This window comes from Panthera pardus, unplaced genomic scaffold (assembly GCF_024362965.1).
Source record: "Panthera pardus isolate Hobbes unplaced genomic scaffold, ASM2436296v1 HiC_scaffold_20, whole genome shotgun sequence".
NCBI lineage: Eukaryota > Metazoa > Chordata > Mammalia > Carnivora > Felidae > Panthera > Panthera pardus.
Genome location: NW_026526766.1, coordinates 86,523,103 through 86,545,602, shown reverse-complemented (window position 1 = coordinate 86,545,602; position 22,500 = coordinate 86,523,103). Strand labels below are relative to the sequence as shown.

Sequence of the window (22,500 nt, the reverse complement as noted above, 5' to 3'; positions counted from 1 at the left end):
CACCATTATCCCCACTTTACAGAGGAAGAAACTGAGGCACTGAGAGCTGAGGTCATTGGCCCAAGGTCAGCACAGCTGGCAGGTCTGTCACCAAAACCCATGCCCTCAACTTGTGCTCACTGCTGCCCCCTCAGCAGAAGGACATCAGCTGGTACCCCCTCTACTGCTTATGTGATCCACCGTGGGGTTGCAGTGACTCCTGATGGGCACACGGGGTCCCCACCGCAATTCCAGAACACCTTCCAATTGAAAGTTCTGTAAGTCCTGCTGAGTCCAGCTGCATGTTGGAAGCCAGTGGACCAGAGCGGAGCCTAGGAGCCCAGCCCAAGTCCCCACATGCAGGCTGCACGAGCCACCTGGGCAGCCAGAGCATCCCAGGGCCAAAGGCCTTGCATCTCTAACTAAGGCTCCAGCCCTCATTTTACAGATGCTAAGAGCTCCAGAGGAGGACAGTCAGGGGGCCTATGTCGCAGCTTTGCCAGATACCAGCTGTGTCACCCTGGGCACGTCACTTAGCCTCTCTCCATGCTCGGTTTCCTCATATTCAACATTGGGATAATAGCAACTAATATACACTAACTATATGGTGCATTTTTCTGTGCCAGATAATGCGCTAAGGCCTTTGAGGATTATCTCCTGGAAGACTTTTGATAACCTCATGAGCTAGATTGTTACCCCTACCTTGATCCCTTTCTCAGGGTGAGTAAACAGAGGTTCAAAAGGGTTCAGTGATTTGCTCAAGATCACAATGCAGGTTAAGTGGCCAAGCTGGGACCCAAGGCCAGGGCTGCTGACTCCAAAAGCTGTACTCTTCACCTGACTGCCTCTAATAGTCCATAGGTAAAAGAGAAGAATCAGATCAGAAAGGTCTTGGGCATGGGGCGTCTGGGTGGCTCAGCTGGTTGAGTGACCATCTTGAGTTCAGCTCAGGTCTTGATCTCAGCTTGTGGGTTCGAGCCCCGCGTCGGGCTCTGTGCTGATAGCTTGGAGCCTGGAGCCTGCTTGGGATTCTGTGTCTCCCTCTCTCTCTGCCCCTCCCTGACACATGCTGTTGTTTTTTTTTTTTTCTCTCTCTCTCAAAAATAAACATTAAAAAAAAAAAAACAGAAAAAAAGAAAGATCTTAGGGAAGGATGATCAGAAATGAAGAGCAGAATGAGGCGGGGGTAGGGAGGGCACGGGAATGCCCCCTCACCGCCTTATATTAGTCCTGCTGGTTTGCTCGGGTGAAGTGTGCCTTTTTGGTAGGTAGAGCCTGTGGGTGGTCTGAACTTGACCACACTGTTCTGGAGCATCCCCCAGTCAAAAGACCATCTTCCTCTCTCCCACAATGCTTACCACTGCAATGGAAGCAGCTTTTCCTCTGGGGTCTGCCCAGTACCTTCTAGGGCCTCGAGTCCCTCAAACACTTCTGCACACTAAGCCCAAAGCAGCTAAGTGGCTGAAAGTCTCAGGTCCTAGGAAGAGGACAGAGATGGGACCAAGTGCCTCTAACCTCTCCAGTTCATCCACCTTCAGACTCAGCTGTTTATTTTCCTTCTGGGAAGCCTGATGTTTCTCTCTTGCCATCTCCAGCTTGTCCCCCTGATGTTCGATCTAAAATGACAGGAACACAGACTGGTTTATGAAGGAACTTCCCTGTGCAGCCCTCCCTTCCCCCTAGGACCTGTCATCCACACCCAGGAGGGAGACACGCTGCCCTCAGCAGGCATCCAAGTCTCAACGCACAACCTGGACGAGAGAGGAGAGTGGGGACAGGTTAGGCCCGACTCCCGTGAAGGCCTTCCCGCACGTAGAGAAGCCAGGTTTGATCCCGAAGAACCACGGCGATGCTTTCTTGATCAGGAGAGGCCACTCAATGGGATCCGGGGCAGACATGAGAAGGCAGAAGCAGATGCTGGGCTAAACTGGCCCACACGACATGCCACAGAGCGTTACCAACTACACTGTCGGCACTGCTGATGTCATTCTCCCTTTAAGTGGGGACAAGTACAGGCAACAGGAAACCTATCAAGTCTTTCAGGCTGGCAAGTTTGAGAAGTTATCCAGAGGGCTGCTGTACACAGAAGCTTCAGCTATCAGGCTCTCGAGGCCCTGAGAATACTCAGGTTCAAGGGCAGGCAGGCAATTTAAGAGGACTGCAAATGTGGGCTTGGGAAGCAGGTGTAACTGGCTGAGTTCCAAACCCTGGTCACTAACTCTCAGCTCTGGAACCTCAGGAAATTAGGCCTCTATGCCTTGGGCTGCTTTCTGGAAAACGGAGAAAAAGAATATCTACACCTCACAACATTCCTGGGAGAATTACGGGGGAGAATACTGGCGCACAAAGTCCGTGCTCGAAAAACAATAGCTACTTTTGTTATTACAAGGAAGGAGGTCAAAACAGGGGGAGGGCCTCGCCCAAGGTCCCACTGCAAACGAGAGGCATGTAATTTCTTAGACTGTAGGCAGGATTCCAGTAACCCAGAGGCAGAATGCTTCTGGGAGGAAGGGAGCCCTCTTTCTGGACAGAACCTCAGGCAGTGGACCTGGTAAGAGTCGGGAAAGGCAGCTGGAGCAAGAGAAAGTTGGGAGAGAGAACATCCCCCCCTCCTCCCAGGCTGGGTGTCTCCCCCTGGGGGTGTGGCCGAGCACTGCAGCAGAGCATGAAGGGCAGAGGGACTGGAAGCACAGGCTGGGGGGCGGGGAGGGGGGAGGGAGGGGCGGGGCAGCACCGGAGAGTGACGGCTCCTATAACTACAATCACTTTGTGCAAACACAAGGCATTTGGCACACCAGACTTTTATTTCACAGCACTGATGATCGCTCACTCCTTTCAGAAAGCAGCAGCCAAGAAAAAGGAAGTGGTCCTCCCTTGGGGGGGGCGTGCAGCTCATCTTGGTAAGCGGGCCCCTGCTCTGGCCAGTTCGTGGGACCCTTTCTGCCAGTCCCTTACCCGGCTGCGCAGGTCTGATATGATGGCTGTGAGGTCGATGTTCTTCCTCTCGTAACCCTGCAGCTGGTCTTGGCACTCTGCCAGCTTAGCCTCTGTGATCTTGAGGATGTCAGGCAGCTGCTGCAGGTCAGCCAGCTGGGACTGGAACTGCCTACGGGCCTGCAGTGGGGAGAAAAACCCACCGTTGGGAAGGGCCCCCGCTGCTTGTGGGACCAAGCAAAGTCCTTTGGAATTAGGGCAGGGCTGCCGGCGGTCCCCAGAAGAGGATCCTGTGGGAACCACAGGCAGGAATGTGGCCTGCCCTCCCCACAGGCCACTGGCAGCGGAGGGCTCTTCTCCAAGGGACACAATGGACCCTAACTTTCCACCTGAGCCTGCCACTCCTCTCGCCATTGAATAACAAAGGCAATCACGTAGCAAATACCAGGACCTAGTTACTGTGCTGACAGCTCTCTGAATTACTCAATGAATTCATACAACAACCTATCAGCTTGGTGCTGTTGTCCCAGTGGAAGGACTCTAAGGATCAAGGGAGCAAAGTCATTTCCCTAAGGCTGCTCAGCTAGAAACTGATAGAGACAGGGGTGCGTGGGTGGCTTAGTTAGTTAAGTGTCTTGATTTCCGCTCAGGTCATGATCTCACAGTTTGTGAGTTTGAGCCCCACATCGGGCTGCATGCTGACAGTGTGCACTGACAGTACAGAGCTTGCTTGGGATTCTCTCTCTCTCCCTCTCTCTCTGTCCCTCCCCCCAAATAAATAAATAGACATTAAAAAAAAAAAATAAGAAAAGAAACTGGTAGAGCCAGGATTAAGGTCCAGTCTAACTCCAAAGCCCCTAGGAAGGCAATCCCAATGCTACAGCTCAGAGGAGAAGGTCAGAACTCTCTGATTTAGCCCATCCCTATATTAACAAGGAGACTGGGGGCACCTGAGTGGCTCAGTCAGTTTAGCAACTGACTTTGGCCTAGGTCATGATCTTGTGATTCTTGAGTTCGAGCCCCACATCGGGCTCTGTGCTGACAGCTCACAGCCTGGAGCCTGCTTCGCATTCTGTGTCTCCCTCTCTCTCTGCCCCTCCTCTGCTCATGCTCTGTCTCTCTCTGTCTCTCAAAAATAAATAAATTAAAAAAAAAAAATTAACAAAGAGGCTGAGGACCAGATGGGGCAGGGACTTGCCCAAGGCTATGACACAGGTTAGTGGCTGGACCTGGACTACTCAGTCCATCTCTAAAGGTAACAGTAATGGGAATGCAAGCTGGTGCAGCCACTCTGGAAAACAGTATGGAGGTTTCTCAAAAAATTAAAAATGGAACTACCCTACGACCCAGCAATTGTACTACTCAGCATTTATCCAAGGGATACAGGTGTGCTATTTCGAAGGGACGGATGCACCCCCATGTTTATAGCAGCACTCTCCACAATAGCCAAAGGATGGAAAGAGCCCAAATGTCCACTGATGGAAGAATGGATAAAGAAGATGTGGTACATATAGACAATGGAGTATTACTCGGCAATCAAAAAGAATGAAATCTTGCCATTTGCAACTACGTGGATGGAACTGGAGGGTATTATGTTAAGTGAAATTAGAGAGTCAGAGAAAGACAAAAATCATATGACTTCACTCATATGAGGACTTTAAGAGACAAAACAGATGAACATAAGGGAAGGGAAACAAAAATAAAAACAGGGAGGGGGACAAAACAGAAGAGACTCATAAATATGGAGAACAAACTGAGGGTTACGGGAGGGGTTGTGGGAGCGGGGATGGGCTAAACGGGCAAGGGGCACTAAGGAATCTACTCCTGAAATCACTGTTGTACTATATGCTAACTAATTGGGATGTAAATTTAAAAAAATTAAAATTAAAAAAAAAAAGATAAAGGTAATAATAAGATGACCCCTTTGTCTCTAGAGATCCAAGCTGTCTCTAAAAGAATAAGGTTCTTTGGGGAAAGGGGAAGGAGAGGCACGTCTTTGGGTTGGTGCAGAACAAAACAGGCATGGCCAAGACCTGGCAGATCTTAGCACCTGAATCCACTTGGATTTGCTCTAAGCAGGGGAGATTATTTTAAGGAAACTGAAGAAGAAAACCAGGAGGAAAGCAGCAGCGAGACAGCGAGAGCGAGAGAGAGAGAGAGCGAGCGAGCAAGAGCAGGGAGAAGGCACATACACAGTAGTGTGGACCAGCCCAGCAATGAGAAAACTCAATTTTCTGGTCCAAATCAAGGAAGCCCAGAGGGACAGACTGGCAGACATGGGACTGGATGGCGGAAGAAAGCAAGGAAGGGGAGCAGTACCGCTTCGATCTCTTTGTTCATCTCATCTTTAAGGATCTTGTTCTCTTTGTCACAGCGTTCTAGCTGGGCGGCCACTTCATCAGCCTCCAGTCTGGTCTTCATCACCTAGGAGCCGCCAAAGCATTGGGCCGAGTTTCAGTGAAAAACACCTTTCCCCCCGACCCTTCCTGGGAGAGGCCTCCTGGCTGACCTCGCGCAGACCACCTACCTGACTCTTATAGTTGTCGATCATCCCTTCATAGTTCTTAACCGACGCCTTCAGCTGCTGCACCTCGATGTGCGCCTGATTGAGCTTGTCCTCCATCGGGGCGAAACTAGCCTAGAAGGGGTGCCTACTGAGTAACCCACAGGAAGCTTCCCAGAGCAGACAGCCATCCCACCCTCACCTCCCACTGCAAGTGGCCAGCCGGGGGAAGCCCTGACACCTCACACCCACACCCGAAGTCAAGGTGCGCCAGGGCGACTCAAGTGAAGAAAGAACTTGACCGTTGAGCGATGGGGGGCCTAGGGGCACCGACCTCCCACACGATCAAAAATGCACATAGAACTTTTGACTCCCCCGAAACTTAACTATTTCTAGTAACCTACTGTTGACCGGAAGACTTCCCAATAACACATAGAGTCAATTAATACCTATTCTGTATGCTAGGTGTCTTAGATACTGTACTCTTACAATAAAGTGAGCTAGAGCAAAGAAAACATTGGGAAAATCATAAGGAAGAGAAAATACACGTATAGTCCTGAACTGTATCCAAAAAAAATCTGCATATAAGTGGACCCATGCAGTTCAAGGGTCAAGTGTAGATGCAAGTAAGCGACCCCTGTGTTTTCTTGTTCTTATTACAAAAGCAATACATAATTAAAAGTTAAATTAAAAGTTAAAGACTATGGAGATAAGACCAAGGAAAACTAATTGTGATACATGATGATTGCACCAAGGGATGCCTTGGTTTATGGCTTTCTGTCAGTAGCTGAGTACTTTTTTTTTTCAGCAAGAATGGGATTATATTGTACTTACTACTTTGCAACATGCTTTTGCAAGTAGCAACGATGTTATACCTACTTCTCAAGTCAACAAATGTCCTCCTACAGCCTAAATGTTCACCTCAGTAGATGGAACAAAAGAAATCATTGTATCTCAATACAATAAAACAATATGCAGTCACTGAAAGAGATAAAGCTAAAAAACCAAACCAAACCAAACCAAACCCAAACCTGACCTAAAAAGATATCCGTGAAGTATGGTTGAATGAGAAAAGCAGGCTGCAGAATAACGGGTATGTATGTGTTTGAATGTCTATATTAGTATTGGGGGAAAACAACCGGAAAAATACCTATGTACAGTTAAGGAAGAACAAGACTTCCGCGTCACATTTGTGCACTGTGTTAAACTTCCACTGTGAACTTTGTAATCATCATCTAAGACAACAGACTCCTAAAAACATTATTTTGAATGGCCACACTGTGTTACGCTTCACAGACACACGTACTGTAACCAACCCCCTAACCACTTGTTAGGCTTGGAGGCTGACTTTCATTTCCCCAGCAACCACCCCTCCCCCCGCTGAGTGGCTCCAGTGGGAAAGGCTGACGGTACCAAGTGTCCCCGAGGAGTCACAGAGCAACTCTTACCTTCCACACATCCCTGACGGGAGGGTGAATTTGTACAACCGTCTTATTCTGTGGTGACTTCTACCAAAGCCGAATTTATGCTATCTGATGACCCGGCAACTCTACCTCAAGGTAGAATTTAATTTACAAATTCTGGGTGGCTCAGTCGGTTAAGCATCCGACTTCGGCTCAGGTCACCATCTCACCGTTCGTGGTTTGAGCCCCGTATCAGGCTCTGTGCCTGATATCGGGCTCTCTCTGCCCCTCCCCTGCTCGTTGGCTCTGTCTCGCTCAAAACACGAATAAACGTTAAAAAAAAAAATTAAAAAAAAAAAAAAACACCAAACAGGTGCACCCAAAGGTACACGAAGATATCCACTGACAGTAGAATGGATAGATCTACTGTGGTGTGGTCGTGCAAAAGCAGACCGGACAGCATTAAGAATGAGACCTGTCACACGGCACGGATTGCTCGCGACCATAATGCTGTATGAAAGCCAGGCACAAAATTCAAAACCAGGCTAGCTAACCTGTGGTGACTGAAGTCAGGATAACGGTCACCTTCACAGGGGGGCTTATAAGCAGGTGAGGTCACCGGGGTGCTAATAAGGTTTGGGTCAAGGTGACTGATGGACAAAAATGTGTTCACTTCATGAAAATTCTAGAATGTGTGTACCTTGCCATATGTCATACTTCTTTTAAAATCAATCTTAACAAATAAACCAGTAAAAAAAAAAAAAAAAAAAAATTAATCTAGGGGTGCGTGGCTGGCTCAGTCGGTTAAGTATGTGACTCTCGATCTCAGGTTTGTGAGTTCAAGCCTCAAGTTGGGTGTAGAAATTACATAAAAATACGGGGTGCCTGGGTGACTCAGTTAGTTAAGCGTCCCACTCTCGGTTTCGGCTCAGGTTATGAGCTCAGGTTTCGTGAGTTCGAGCCCCACATCGGGCTCTGTGCTGATGGCGCAGAGCCTGCCTGGGATTCTCTCTCTTCTTCCTCTCTCTCTGACCCTTCCCCACTCACTCTGTCTCTATCTCTCTCTAAACAAATACACTTAAAAAAATTCTTTTAAAAAAGAAATTACATAAAAACAAAATATTTTAAAAAATAAATAAACAGGCCCACATGTTATTGTCCAGATCAATTAATAGGATCCAACCTGGCTCTGAAATAGGAACCTTGGTTCAGGTGCCTCTCGTCCCTGCTGTGCTGGGTGTAGAGCAAGTGGTTAAAAGCCGAAACTCCAGAACGAGAATCGGCTTCAAATCCGAACTCCAACACTTCCAAGGGCAAAATCTGGGCAACAAACCTGACCCCTCTCGAAGCATGCTTCTTTATTCTATAAAGCAGAGACGACCACCCTATTATCAGGAGGTTAAAGGGAGAGTGGATACACATGAAGGGGCCAGCAGCCCCCCAGGTGTCAGTGTCCTCCTCCGATGGCTGAGTGTGTGTGTTAAGTGTCTCACATGCATTGCCACATTCTCACCAGGCACCCTTTCCTCCTGCTAAGGAAACCTCGGGGACAAAGGATGAACCGTCTAACCCGGGGCCTGTACTAGCAAGAGGCGGTCAGGACTTGAATCCAGGCCCGACTCCGGCACACGCCCTCCTAATCAGGCTCCTGCCTCCAGGCCCCCTGAAGAACCCCGGGTCATCCTTGGGGCCCCATCGAGAGTGCCCCACCAGCAGCGCCACTGTCCTCCACCCATGGTGCCAGCCTGCTCTCACGACAGACCTTCAGCCTCTCGTTCTCTAGCTTGAACGCGGAATACTCAGCAGTCTGCCGGTGTAGTCTCTCCACCAGGCTGTCCCGGTCTTCCCGCATCTTCTCCTCCAACGTTTGTTGTTGGTTTACAAGATCTGTCACCCGGCTGGGAGGTCGCAGAGTGAAAGCAGACAAGAGAAGCAATTGCATGGGTTCTGAGGAGCCAGGTCTTTGTGTGGCGTGGGCCCAAGGGTTCCTCCCCAGCCAGTCCCATCTCTGTGCCCTGTCTGCCACTGTGGCGTTCCCATGTACCCCACCTCTTCTGACAGCCTTCAGATTGGTCTCCCATTCCACCCCCTCCAAAAGCCTTCTGTGTCCTGATCCTCCCATGAGGCCAAGACACTCCCTAAAGACAAGAACCAGAGACGGGGTCGCTTCCCAGCTCTCCATGGCACCCCCTGGATCTCAGTCCAGCAGGTCTTAAAATCAGGACAGAACTCCGAGCCTGGGTGGTCAGGGACACCCCCAGACATTACACTTCCTTGTTCACAGGTGTGAACACTCGCCTAGTACGGGTGGGGACTGCAGTGAATGTATACGGCACGATGGGAGAGAAGCCAGCTGCCCCGGCCCTCGCTCCCTCCCCCTTCCCCTCCATCACTCATCAGGGCTATAATCCAGTAACGAGGACTGTGGCCTCACAGGAGCATTCGGGCTCACAGACCCAATACAGAACCTTTACACGGTATGTGCTCTCAGTAATGATCAATTACAGTTCATTCGGCAAATATTTGCTAAGCACAGACTAGGCCCAAGCAAACATATCCCGTTGTTTTACCCGGCAATCTCCTCCTCAGCCTTAAAAACCCAGTTCCGGGATGCCCGGGTGGCTCAGTTGGTTGTGTCCAACTTCAGCTCAGGTCATGATCTCACAGTTTGTGAGTTCGAGCCCCACACCAAGCTCTGTACTGACAGCTCGGATTCTGCTCTGGATTCTCTGTCTCCCTCTTTCTCTGCCCCTCCCATCCTCCCTCCCTCTCTCTCTCTCTCTCTCTCCCTCTCTCTCTCTCTCTCTCTCTCTCTCAAAAATAAATAAAAACATTAAAAAAATCCAAAAACCCCAGTTCAGACTTCCCTTTCTCAGGGCATCTCTTCCCCAGTGCCTCTCATCTGTATCACGTGTCCTTCTACCTTCACTATCTGTAGATAATGAGTAGATGCTCAATAAATATTTTTCAAACGAACGAACACATGAATATAGGTGACACTGAGGACGTTTGAGTGGTCACTGGTGCCTAGTGGCGAGAAAAGTGTGAGTTCAGTCCCCGGCAACTTTAGGCCATTTTGGCCTCCTACTCTGACCTTCTGAGGGCTGGGCAACACAGCTGCCGTTACTGGGCAGACGACAGAGAGAAGACATGATCCACCCACCCCCACCCCCCCCCACCCCCCGGCACAGGAATGAGGACACCAGTGTGCACGCTCAGTTCCCACGCTGTGCACACTGGGACCCAGCTCAGCCCAGGGACCGGCAACAGACTTAGCCCTGTGTGAGCAGAGAGTTCTGGCCCCTCCACGGCCCCCGCCTGGGCCGCCACACCTCAGCCCAGTGCGGCCCCTGACTGGCGACACTACATGGCAGCCGCGAGGGCGCTGGGGCCCCCCTCAGGCTGCCAGGCTCCTTCCACCCGTCTGCCTGCTTCCCTCATCAGCTCCTGCACCGTCGCCTAAACGCACGTACTCATTCAGGACGATAATTTCCAGCTCCAGGTCTCCCTTGTCTTTCACAACTTGATTGTAGCGGCTCCTCCATGATTCCAGAGTGGATAAAGCTTCAGCGACATAAAGATCCTGGGAACATGGGACAACAGGGCCCGTCAGCCTGGGGTCAGCGCTGAAGCCGAGGCAGCTGGGGGCTGGGCTCACCCTGGACGACTCTTCACCCCTGCAGTCCCTTTGCAGAGAGCACCCAGGGTGATTGCGTGAGCCCAGCGGCAGCTTCTCGATTTCTAGCCGTCACATGCGCCCTACTCGCAAATCCTTCCTCAACCATCATTCCCACCCACAAAACTGACATAGGCTAAACTCCCCTCTAATCTCTCGTCTCCAGCCAGCCAGCCAGCCACCCCGCTTTCATCCTTTTACCCATTTACTCACCCACTGCCCCCCCCCCCAGCTCATTCACCCTTCCACTATCACCATCCCTCCGCACCCCCACCGCCTGCCGCCACCCCGGCCGCCCTCAGGGAAGGCCTGCCACCTTGTCAGCAAGTTGCACATGCAGCTGCTCGGCATATTCCTCACTCTTCTCAGCTCGTTCCTTCTGGGCTCGGATGGCCTTCTTTAAGGTTTCTTTGTCCCGGTCTCCCTTTTGCTTTAATTCCTTCAGTTGCTCCATGATGGCCTCCACTTCTGCCTTGTGCTGGTTCCCACTGCGCTCCAGGTTCTGGGGAGGGAGGGCCAGGAAGGGTCGGGGGAGTGGGCAGGGGGCAGGAAGAGACAAGAAAGGCAGAGACGGAGGGCAGAGACGAGGAAAGGGGACCAGCGAAGAGAGGGGATGGGGGACAGGGAAAAAGAAAACGGGTCACCAACTGCGTGGGGCCTTAGGGCTCTCTAAATGCAGGCCAGGGATGAGGGCCATTCCCAGCTCTCCGTGGCACCTTTCTGGGTCACTGAACCCATCGGGTCTTAATGTTAGGACAGAACTCTTCCTTCAGCTCCCAGTGCTGTGGTCAGAAGGACCTCTCACTCATTCAGCAGAGCTACTACCTCAGAGGGTCCCTAGCTCACACAGGCAAGCAGCAACTGAGACCGTTCCTTCCCCCCGGGGTAGTTGAAAGACCCAAGGACCTAAGGGATTAAGTGACTGGCTCAGGGTCACGGCACCAAACCCGGTCACTCCTGGGAAGGGCACCCAAGACCTCTGGGGCCCACTGCTCTTGCCACTGTCCCAGAGTCTCTCTGAAGCAGAAGTGCCTTGGCAGCAAGTGCCCCATAAACCATCGAGGCAAAGCCTTACCGAGTGTGGCTCACCGCCCTGGGACTGCCATGTCCCGGCCCCTCCTTTCCCACCCGTGGGGCCGGCAGGTACCTTGATCTGCATGCACAGGCGACTGTTCTCTGCCTCTTTGCACCGGAGCTGGGCCTGCAAATGCCCCCGCATAGACTCCATGGATTTAGAAAGCTCGGACGCTGTCTTTGCTTGAGCCTTTGGAGAGAGAGAGAAAGTGGCAGAGCCAGCATTTGAACCCAGATGTCCAATTCCAGAGTGCATCCTCCCCACGAAACTCTACTGGCTCATAAGGAGGAGCAACTGTCAGGGCTGGTACCTTCTCACATTGTATTTCCTGGAGAAGTTCTTCTACTTCCTTGTCCTTGTCTTGCAAGAGTAACAGCAAGCGCTGGAGAGAACACACACTGTCATGAGCTCCCTGGGAAGAGCAAGGGAGTCGGGCCCGGGGGCGACAGCCACTCCTGTGAGTGCCTGGGCAACAAGGCCCAAGATCCCAACTGTACCTGCCCATGTCACAGAGACCCTGGCAGAAAGCATCCAATATCTGTAGTGAATGTTCAAGACAACAAATACGTATTGATCTTGCAATTTAAGATAAAGTAACGTTAGGGGCGCCTGGGTGGCTCAGTTGGTTAAGTGTCTGACTCTTGATTTCGGCGCAGATCACGATCTCACAGGTCGTGAGTTCGAGCCCCGTATCAGGCTCCATGCCAGGCATTCTTTCTCTCCCTTTCCCTTGGCTCCTCCCCTGTTCACGCTCTCTCTCTCAAAAAATTTTAATTAATTAAATTAAATTAAATAATATTAGTCATGGAAACAATGAAAAACAAAACAAAATGCTAAATTAGAATCCCCATAATCCCCCAGGCAAAGAGAACCACTGTTAAAACACATTAAGAAGTCTTGGGGCATCTGAGTGGCTCAGCTGCGCATCAGACCACAGCCCAGGTCATGATCTCACGGTTCGTGAGTTCGAGCCCTGCGTCGGGCTCTGTGCTGACAGCTCGGAGCCTGGAGCCTGCTTCTGATTCTGCGTCTCCCTCTCTCTCTCTGCCCCTCCCCTGCTCATGCTCTGTCTCTCTGTCTCTCAAAAATAATAAACATTAAAAAAAATTTATTAAAAAAAAAAACACATTAAGAAGTCTTATGCAAAAATGTTCCTACAACATTTACCATAATGTGATTAAATCTTCTACACCTTTTGAAACAGCAAGTTAAAGTTTCAATTTACTGATGTATCATAATTTGGTTCCCGGGCTCTCAAGCTGGAGATGCAGATTTAGGCGTTATCCCCTTCATGCTGAATCCCCGATTGTCACCTTCGGAGAGGCCTCGGGGGCCGAGCGCCCAACCTTGGGATAGGTGGCTTTCATCTTCCTTCTCCCTTGGGAGACTCGTGTGGGCATTAATACCTCAAATACTCCAAAAGGTCTTGGGAGTTAACATGGTGAATTTTTTGTGCAGGCCTGTCAGCAGTTTCCCGATTTATGTGACCACAGATCACTCCCTGCTTTTGTTTCTGGTACCCATTAACATCGTCGAGGAACTTAGGGTTCCATGGACCAGCCTTTGGAGCATGCTTCCTTGGGAGAGATTCCCAGAACTGGAATTTCTGAGCCAAAAAGTCTACCTTTGGATGGTTTTTAATCCATAATGCAAATAAGGAAATTCAAGTAACAGACTGATGGTTAGTAACTCCATCAGCAGGAGCAGCATCCCTCAGGTTGGGTGTTCAGCTTGGTGGTTTCAAGCTTCCAAGTGATCAACTAGACAAGCCCAGTGGAGCAGGCAAGGCAGGGGACATCAGCCCATTTTACAGATCAGGAAACTAAGACCCAAAGAAATGTCAGAGCGAGGCTGCCGTGTCCCTCCAGCCCCTCTGTGCACTGTCGCCTAAAACCCACTAGATCCGCCAGGGGGCGCAGTGTTACCGCTTTCTCTGAGTCCGCCTCCGCCAGCCTTTTGAGTAGTGCTCCTTGTTGCTCCATTAGCCTTTCGGAATCCTTCAAGGGAAGGCACACAGGTCGTTAAGCAATGAACCCAGATGTCTACATCCTATGGATTCTTTCCCTTTTCCAAGACTTACATTTCCCAATTATAGGAATCATAAATAGATTGCAACCTCATTATAAAATAATCACCCTCATCCACCTCCAAACCCCACCCCGTTGTTACTGGTTTGATGAGTGTCCTGCCTATCCTTTCTCTACGCATTTATATATAGCTACACCTAGAGAAATGTTATCTTTTGGGGGGTTGGGATGCGAAGGGATTTATGAGTGATTTGACCCAAATGATAGCATACTGTATTTTTATGCTACAACTTGGTTTTTTATAAAGAGCTTGAGGGATGCCTGGCTGGCTCAGTGGGTGGGGTGTGCAACTCAATCTTGGGATTGTGAATCTGAGCCCCATGTTGGGTGTAGAGATTATTTAAAAATTTAAAAATCTTAAAAAAAAAAAAAAACACCAACAGCTTTATTGAGCTGAAAATTCAGATACCATACCCCTTTAAAAAGCACAATTTAGGGGCACAATTTAGGGGCTCAATCGGTTAAGCTTCCAACTCAGGTCATGATCTCGTGATTTGTGGGTTCGAGCCCCGCATCAGGCTCTGTGCTGATAGCTCAAAGCCTGGGGCCTGCTTCAGATTCTGTGTTTCCCTCTCCCTCTGTCCCTCTCCTGCTTGAGCTCTCTCTCTTTTCTCGCAAAGTAAATAAATAAACATTTTTAAATAAATAAATAAATAAAATGCACAATTCAATGTTTTTTTGCACTTTCCATGATTAATTTTTTAAATTGTGGTAACATATCGCTAACATAAACCATGCCATTTTACATTTGGTTAAGTGTAAAATCCAGTGGCATATATATAGTATATCCAAATATTGTGCAACCACCACAACTCTCTAGTTCCAGAACATTTCCATCATCCCAACCGAAAGACCTGTTAAAACACTCTTCTTTCCCTCCTCCCCTAGCCCCCTGCAGCCACTAATCGGCCTTCTTTCTCCAACAGGCCACTGCATTTTTCACCTCTCCCCTTGCACAGCCTCTGGGCAAGGAAGCTGTTCCCAGGTTGCATAAATGCAAACACTGTAGCAATGTACTGTGCTGGGCCAGACGTGTACAAAGTGTCTCTCTCTAGGGTGGAGAGAGGCGGCATGCCTGGGCCAGAAGGTCTGTGATCTGCGGCAGCTGAAATGACCTACAAAATGCCTGCACGGATTTGCATGGCCATGGGCAGGAGGAGGGCCCTGGGTGGCGGCCAGTCTTTCCAGCAGACTCCTGCTGCTTTAGCTTGCATTTCCCCCATCACTCATAAGTTTATCAGCCACTGAGCTCCCTCTTCTTCCCCGACTGCCTGCTCACACCCTTGCCCATCTCTCCCAAACAGGCTGTGTCTGAGAACCATCTCTACTCTTCCATAGAAGGGGGCTGGGCTCGCCTTCCCTTTTCCTCTCAGGCTCACAGGTCCCCTTCACAAGCCATGGCAGGGCTGGGAGTGGAGAGAGGCCAGCATCATGGTTTCTCCAGCAACAGGAAGAGGCAAAGAACACGGGATGAAAGTTAAGGCCTGCAGCTCCTCTCACTGTCCTTTACGCCGTGTCCTCCGAGACTCCAGGGGGACACTACACAAACGAACACACAACTCTCACCAAATCCCCCATTCTAAGGAGCCATGGACTATGACCACCCCCATTTTAGAGAGGAGGAGATCGAGGCTGGGAGAAGTGAGGTGAGCTGCACGACATCACACAGCTGGAAATGGCAGCGCTGGGCCCTAAGCCAACCGACCCCACAGCCAGAGCAAATTCTCATCCACTGAGCATCCCGAGGAAGCACAGAGATGGGGGGGTACCGTCCCAAGAGCCATGGGGGCAGGGGGAGAGGAGAGCCCAGACTGAACAGAGAATAGCCGCTGTGGGTGGGAGTCCAGATTAGCTGACCCTTCATCTCCAACGGGAGATTCCGGGATTCTAGGACAGTAGAAGCTAAGGGGTCAAAAAGGAGACAAATTGAGTAGGAAGAGGTTTGTCTGGAGGCCCCAGTCCCAGGACAAACAGCAGCAGCCCCTACCACACCAAACAGCTATCATGTGCCAGGAAGTATGCCAATCCCCCATCCATGTCCTCACGTGGTACCACGTGGAAGATGCTACTCCCATTTCGCAGGTGGGAAAACTGAGGCCCAGAGAGGTTAAAAATTGTCCAGCCAGGAACACCTGGTTGGTTCAGTTGGTTAAGCCTCCAACTCTTGACCTCAGCTCAGGTCATGATCTCACGGTTTGTGAGTTCAAGCCCTGTCAGACTCTGCGCGACAGCACAGAGCCTGCTTGGAATTCTGTCTCTCCCTCCCTCGGCCCCTCCCTCCCCCTCTCTCTTTCTGTGTCTCCTCTCTCTCAAAATTAAAAAAAAAAAAAAAAAAAAGCAGTTAAAAAAATTGCCCACCCAAGCATATTGAGCCAGACATTAAACAGGTATTAACTATTTTAAGAGAGTAATTTCGCTATAACTAATAAAACCGATAGAAATATATTCTAGAAACTCTCAAATACACCAGGACAGTATATACATGAATGCCCCAAATAACAGTGCTTATTTAATAGCAAACAACTGAAAATACACCTCCATCAACAGAAGAAAGGATAAGTTGTGGAGTAGTCATAATATGGAATATAGTGAAAATTAACTATCTTAGGTCTCAGGGACAAAACCGGATGAATCTTATAAAAATATTGAGTGAAGGGGTGCCTAGGTGGCTCAGTTGGTTAAGCGTCCAACTCTTGATTTTGGCTCAGGTCATGATCTCATGGTTCGTGAGTTCAAGCCCCACATCGAGCTCTGGGCTGACAGTGCAGAGCCTGCTTGGGATTCCCTCTCTCCCTCTCTCTGCCCCTCCCCCATTCTCTCGAACATGCTCGCTCGCTCTCTCTCTCTCTCTCTCTCTCTCTCCCCCCCGTCAAAAATAAATAACATTAAAAAATATTTTTTGAGTGAAAAAAGCAACTCAGAAGAACACATATGGAACAATATCATTTATGTAAGGTTTGAAAACATGCAAAACAATACTGTATGTTGCTCAGATATATATGTAAATGATAAAAAACTATCAGATTGGAGAGAAAGGATCCCTCTGATAAGCTTATCATCAAAGGAGACATTTAATGACTCGGACAAGATTTCGTTTGGAAGCCTGGTCTGTGAGCACACTGCTTATATTCCTTATTTTACATACTCATTGTGGGGCACCTGGCTGGCTCAATCAGTAAAACAATAACTCTTGATCTTGGGGTTGTGAGATCAAGCCTCCCATTGAGTGTGGAGCCTACCTTGAAACTAAATAAACAAGGTGCCTGGGTGGCTCAGTGGGTTAAGCATCGGCTTAGGTCTCATGATCTAACTTCAGCTCAGGTCATGATCTCGCAGTTAGTGAGTTCAAGCCCCACATCAGGCTCTGTGCTGACAGCTCAGAGCCTGGAGCCTGCTTTGAATTCTGTGTCTCCCCTCCTCTCTGTCCGTCCCCCGCTCATGCTCTGTCTCTCTCTCTCTCTAACATAAAATAAACATTAAAACTTTTTTAATTAAAAAAATTAAATAAAAATTTAAAAAATAAACACATAATGAATTAAATTAAATACTAATTTTTAAAAAATAAAACAAGAAGTTCACAATGCTAAACATAAAATAAAATTTAAAAATAAAATAAAATAAAACAAAACAAAACAAAACAAAAGACACCATGGTCTCTTTGATTTGAACCAAACAGGAAGATGGCTATTTTTGCCATCAGTCTTTCCAGAATCATTTGCTAATATAGAATATCTTTCAGAGACCATCTTTTAAGAAAAGTGCAGCCCTACCGTCGGTACTAATCATTATCCATCCTCCATTTACCCAGGGGCCGAGCCCATCCCGGACTCCTCAGGTCCTTCCTGAGCCACCAGGTCCAGCTTTGACAACCAAGGCAGCACCCAAGGCAGTCAACCGGGGTGCCCGGCACTTGACGTGAACGTCTCGTCTGGTCAGGCCAGGCACGGATAGCACGTTCATTTCCCAGACGAGGAACGGGGGGGGACGGAGGCTCGGAGCAGATGGGCCCTTGGTGCCACGGGGTGCGGCCGAGTCCAAGCTCACCTCTTTGCAGTGCTGTTCCCTCAGCAGGTCTCGGAGGGTGCGGTTGGTCTCCTCAAACGTGCTCAGCTTCTGCAGGAGAAGTTCCTTCTGCCTCGTCAGGGTGTTGATGTCCGTGCAGGTCATTTGTTTCTCCTGGAAGACAGCAGGCAGTCTTACACGGTGCCAGGGAAGAAGGGAGGAGCCAGGCCCCTTTTAAGAGGTGCTGGTGCCAGGAAGCCCGGGAGAGAAGCCCAGCGCTGTGTACAGGGCCGGAGCGGTCAAGGGCAGGCTTCCCAGAGGAGGTGGGCCTGCAAGGATGGGGCAGGAGCTGAGAACGACAAGGGACAAGGGCCGGGGTGCCCAGCATGGGCAAGTGCAGGTAAGGCAGACTTCCTGGAAGAAGTGGAGGAGGAGGTCGACACCTGGTGGCCGATACTCGCAGGAATCAAACTGTGGCTGACACTTGCAGGAATCGGACTTAGGCCTTGACTCACTGTGATCCCAGGAGACCCATGATGAGGTCAACTCAGAGCCCCTGGCCACCAGAGGTCATCCTCGGGGATCAGGACCCAGAAGTAAGAGTGGGGGTGGGGCTCGAGGAGTCCAGTGTGCCCTCCCCTGGCCTGGAGATGTCATAAAGTCAGCCTGATGACTGCGTAAAGACCCCTCCCCGGCTTGCAGCTTGCCCCTTTCTGGGCCCAGTCCCAGGGCTGAGTGGTTCTCTGCCTGCCACCTACTGTCTTCAGCTTCCCGATGGTGTCCTTCAAGGCCATGACTTGCTTGGCAGCAGCAGCCCCATCCATTTCAGCCTCTACCAACTTGGACATGAGGCACTCCTTCTCCTGCTGGAGGTGTTTCTTCTGAAGCCTGGGGCCAGAGAGAATAGGGCTCTGTGAGCCCTCCCAGGCCGCGGCCCACCCGGAGCTCTGGGCTCGCCTCACAATGCCCTGCGAGGCTCATCTCCTGGCCAGGGGACAGTGGGGGAGGGGGAGGGATGGCCCCTGGGAGGCCACCTGGGCCCCACAGCCACGCCTTCACATCAGGTGACGTTACGGCATCTGTGGCCCTGCTTGCCTCTTGGTTATCAGCATCATCTCTGTCCCTGGCCATTGCCACAGCCTCAAAGCCACCACCGTCAGATCTGCTTCTGAGCCTCCCATCCACTCTTCACACCGGAGCCAAGCCTGGCCGCACCGCGCCCTGCTTTGAACACCCCTCCACGGCCGCTCAGTGGAAACCCCTTCAAGCGACTGCTAAGAGCGGCCCCTGCCAACCTCCATGGCTCCCCTTGCCCTCTGCCCGCCCCCTCTCCTCCTTCCTGCCTGCCTTCCATTTCTCAGTTGCAAACTCCTCCCTGGGGGCTTTCACTCGAGATCCAGCATCCTTTCTTCCCCAGCACCTACTGCCCACCTCCCCTAACTACTCTGCAGGACTCTCCCTAAATGTTGCTTTTTCCGGAAAGGCTTCCCCGCCCCCGCTGCACTCTATGGGGGTCCTCGTCTCCCCTCACAGCGTGAACCACGGGCGCCATAGGGTAGCTAGCCGTGTGACTGCCGGACAGCCGTAAGTCTGGGTATGCTGTGACCCGGGGGCAGTGCCCAGGCCCACCAGGCACACTTTGGGACAGGGCCGCCTTACATGGTAAAGTCCTTCTCCTCCTTGATGCGCTCGATGTTGTGCCTCAGCACCGTGTTCTCGTGCTCGGTCTCGGCCAGCTCATGGGCCACCTCCTCCAGCTCCTCCTTCCGCTCCTCCAGGAACCTTTTGGCCATCTGGCGCTCACCTTTCTGCATCTTGACCTGTGCAGGGGCACGCAGGCAGGGGCCACTGAGGGGAGGTTCCTCCTCCGCACATCGCCAGGCCCATCACTTTGGACCAGAGAACGGCGCCTCCGATTGACAGATACATAGGTCACTTAGGTCCACTTGGCTGCAATCTCAGTTAGTCATCGCACAGACTCTCCGGGCGGACGCTACTCATCTCGTTTCCTCATGACAGAGAAAACCGAGTACACAGAGCCTAAGTGACTTGCTGGTCGGGGACAGGGCCAGGATACAGACCGTGGTTCAGCTGGCACACCGCAGGAGAGATGTCACAAAAAGGCCCACGCGCTGCGGGCTGTGGAGAAAGGGCTTGCCAGGCAGCCAGCCCCAGGTTCCCCAGGAGGGCCCACGGGCCCCAAGTGCAGGGTGGGGGATTAAAGACACAGGCCACATTAGCACTCAAGACCCGAACTTCACGCCAGCGCCGCCACCCTCCCGGTTGGGGGCCAGGGACTTCCAGGTCGTTTCCAATTAAGGGCATGGCCCACCAACTGAGGACAAACTTCCTTCACCTCTTTGGGGCTTTGTTCTTTTTTAAAACTTTTGTGTCAACTGGGAAACAGAGGTCCCAGCGTCCCAGTCACTTCGTCTCCGAAACGGGGACAATAACACCACCGGCTTCATTTACTGTTGGGCCAGATCAAACCAGGGCCTCCGTACAGAGCACCAGGAGGGTCAGGGCCAGGCCTGGGCTAAGCGCTTGATGGAGAGGGGTCCCAGGTTGCCCCGGCTACCTTCCCAGAGGCATCTAATGCCCTGGGGCAGCCTGCTGGGAAGGGCAGGAGGCCTGCGGGCAGGGGGCAGGCAGCCTGAAGGAAGCGGTCACCAGGACCCGCTGTCCTTCACACCCTCAGGCCAATAGCTATTTTACCCCCTACCTCCCTCACCTCAGACTTGAGACAACCGACCGCGTTCATTAGACTGTCAATCTTCTTATCATAACGGTTCATTTTACAGTGACCCGAGTCGTCATCTTCTGTAGAGAGGTCACTTAACCGCATCACCGAGACCAGCTTTTCTGAAGATGGTGGTGTGATCTCCAGGCAATGAGGCGGATTCTGATGCAGAGGAGGGAGAGACACGTGAACTCATAAGGCAAAGCCACAGCCATCAGCTCCAGAGCCACCTGCTTGTCCAGGGGAGGCAGGAAGGGCTAAAATGCCGAGGGCCGACCACAGGGACCTCAGGACGGAGAGCACACCGCGCCTTCTCGATGGAACATTACCTACCCCTGTTTACGTGATGTTTCTGAAGATTTTCTACCAAGAAATAAGCCTGTGTTACAATGTCAAGTTTAAAATAAAGGATAGAACAAACTGACAAAAATAGTCACAATACCCAAAGATGGCAAAAGTTTGGGGCGATAGATGTTTTCACATACCGAAGGTAGAACTGAAGTATGTCAAAAGCCTTTTAAATGAATATGAATGCATGCCAGTGGACAGTTGCAGGTACCCCACATCTGCTATAAAAGGTGCTTTAGGGACGAGTGGGTAAATGTGACGTGGACCAGATAGATGATAAGAAGAAATAAAGTTTTTAGGACTAATCATTGTTATTTTGGTTACGCAAAAAAAAAAAAAAAAAAAAAAAAAAAAATTATTAGAAACACATACTGAATACTTGAGGGGTAGAATGGTATGATGTCTGGAAATATTTAAATACATCAGCATAAAAACATGTTTTTTAAACAAAATGCAAGTGCCCCCCTGAAAAGATTGTCAAGCTGTATGACTCTTTGCTTGTAAGATTCCAGGAAGAAAGATATTATAATCTGGGAGCCAGGGTTTCCATGGGTTTTGATATGTTCAACTTGACTCAGTCTCCAGGTTTGTTCTGGTGCATTAAGTACTTGCTATTTCTTTTTTTTTTAAATTTTTTTTTTTTCAACGTTTTTTATTTATTTTTGGGACAGAGAGAGACAGAGCATGAACGGGGGAGGGGCAGAGAGAGAGGGAGACACAGAATCGGAAACAGGCTCCAGGCTCCGAGCCATCAGCCCAGAGCCTGACGCGGGGCTCGAACTCACGGACCGCGAGATCGTGACCTGGCTGAAGTCGGATGCTTAACCGACTGCGCCACCCAGGCGCCCCAGTACTTGCTATTTCTTATTATTTGTTCAGTTCTGTGCTCCTTTTAAGCTCAAGTGCCAGATATCAGGAATAAAAGTATTCAATACTGAGTATAACTCAGGGCGCCTGGGTGCTTAGTTGGTTAAGCGTCATGATTTTGGCTCAGGTCGTGATCTCACAGTTCATGAGATTGAGCTCCACATGAGCACAGAACCTGCTTAGGATTCTTTCTCTCCCTCTCTTGGTCCGCCCCTCCCTCAAGCACATGCTCTCTCTCTCACTCTCTCTCAAAAATAAAATAAATGTTTAAAAATGAAAAAAATAAAATAAGAGTATGACTCTAATACCAGACAAGTAGGTCTGGGTACAATTTTAAAAATGCATGTGGGGGCGCCTGGGTGGCTCAGTCGGTTAAGCGTCCGACTTCGGCTCGGGTCATGATCTCGTGGTTCGTGGGTTTGAGCCCCACGTCGGGCTCTGGGCTGATGGCTCAGAACCTGGAGCCTGTTTCGGATTCTGTGTCTCCCTCTCTCTCTCTGACCCTCCCCCGTTAATGCTCTGTCTCTCTCTGTCTCAAAAATAAATAAACGTTAAAAAAAAAAAAAAATGCATGTGCCCTTTGTCCCAGAAATTCTATTTCTAGGGACTTATCAAGAATGTTTAAGAATGTGAATCAATAGTTAATATCAAGGCAAGGATAAAGATAAATGTATGACAAGATAGTATTGGTTAAATACATCATGGTACAAATATACCCACAATGGAATACTGTCTTTAAAAAAAAAAAAAAAAAAAAGCAAGATACAATATAAATACAATCAAAGTGTGTTCAAAAAGAATACATTAAGTAATCCCATTGTTACAAAAATCAAAACAAGGAGTCTCTTCGTAAGAAAAGATCAGGAAGGCTTCCACCTAGAAGTTC

The 22,500-nt window shown here is 50.1% G+C and overlaps 1 protein-coding gene across 20 annotated transcripts in view; it reads right to left on the bottom strand.

The window, feature by feature from the left end:
• ODF2 (outer dense fiber of sperm tails 2) overlaps positions 1–22,500 on the bottom strand; it is a 35,609-nt gene that overhangs the window by 2,331 nt on the left and 10,778 nt on the right. For 19 of the 20 annotated variants that reach the window (XM_053908363.1, XM_053908366.1, XM_053908369.1 and 16 more), the window contains 14 exons: positions 20,391–20,561; positions 19,319–19,479; positions 18,418–18,547; positions 17,702–17,833; positions 13,496–13,567; positions 11,881–11,952; positions 11,643–11,759; positions 10,812–10,997; positions 10,293–10,402; positions 8,582–8,717; positions 5,441–5,551; positions 5,233–5,337; positions 2,935–3,093; positions 1,495–1,595 (listed from right to left, as the gene is read on the bottom strand). In XM_053908363.1, the coding sequence (XP_053764338.1) occupies positions 1,495–1,595; positions 2,935–3,093; positions 5,233–5,337; positions 5,441–5,551; positions 8,582–8,717; positions 10,293–10,402; positions 10,812–10,997; positions 11,643–11,759; positions 11,881–11,952; positions 13,496–13,567; positions 17,702–17,833; positions 18,418–18,547; positions 19,319–19,479; positions 20,391–20,561 (1,763 nt within the window). Of the gene's footprint in view, positions 1–1,494; positions 1,596–2,764; positions 3,094–5,232; positions 5,338–5,440; positions 5,552–8,581; positions 8,718–10,292; positions 10,403–10,811; positions 10,998–11,642; positions 11,760–11,880; positions 11,953–13,495; positions 13,568–17,701; positions 17,834–18,417; positions 18,548–19,318; positions 19,480–20,390; positions 20,562–22,500 lie in introns of those variants that run through there. The other variant, XM_019420941.2, reaches the window with a different exon arrangement.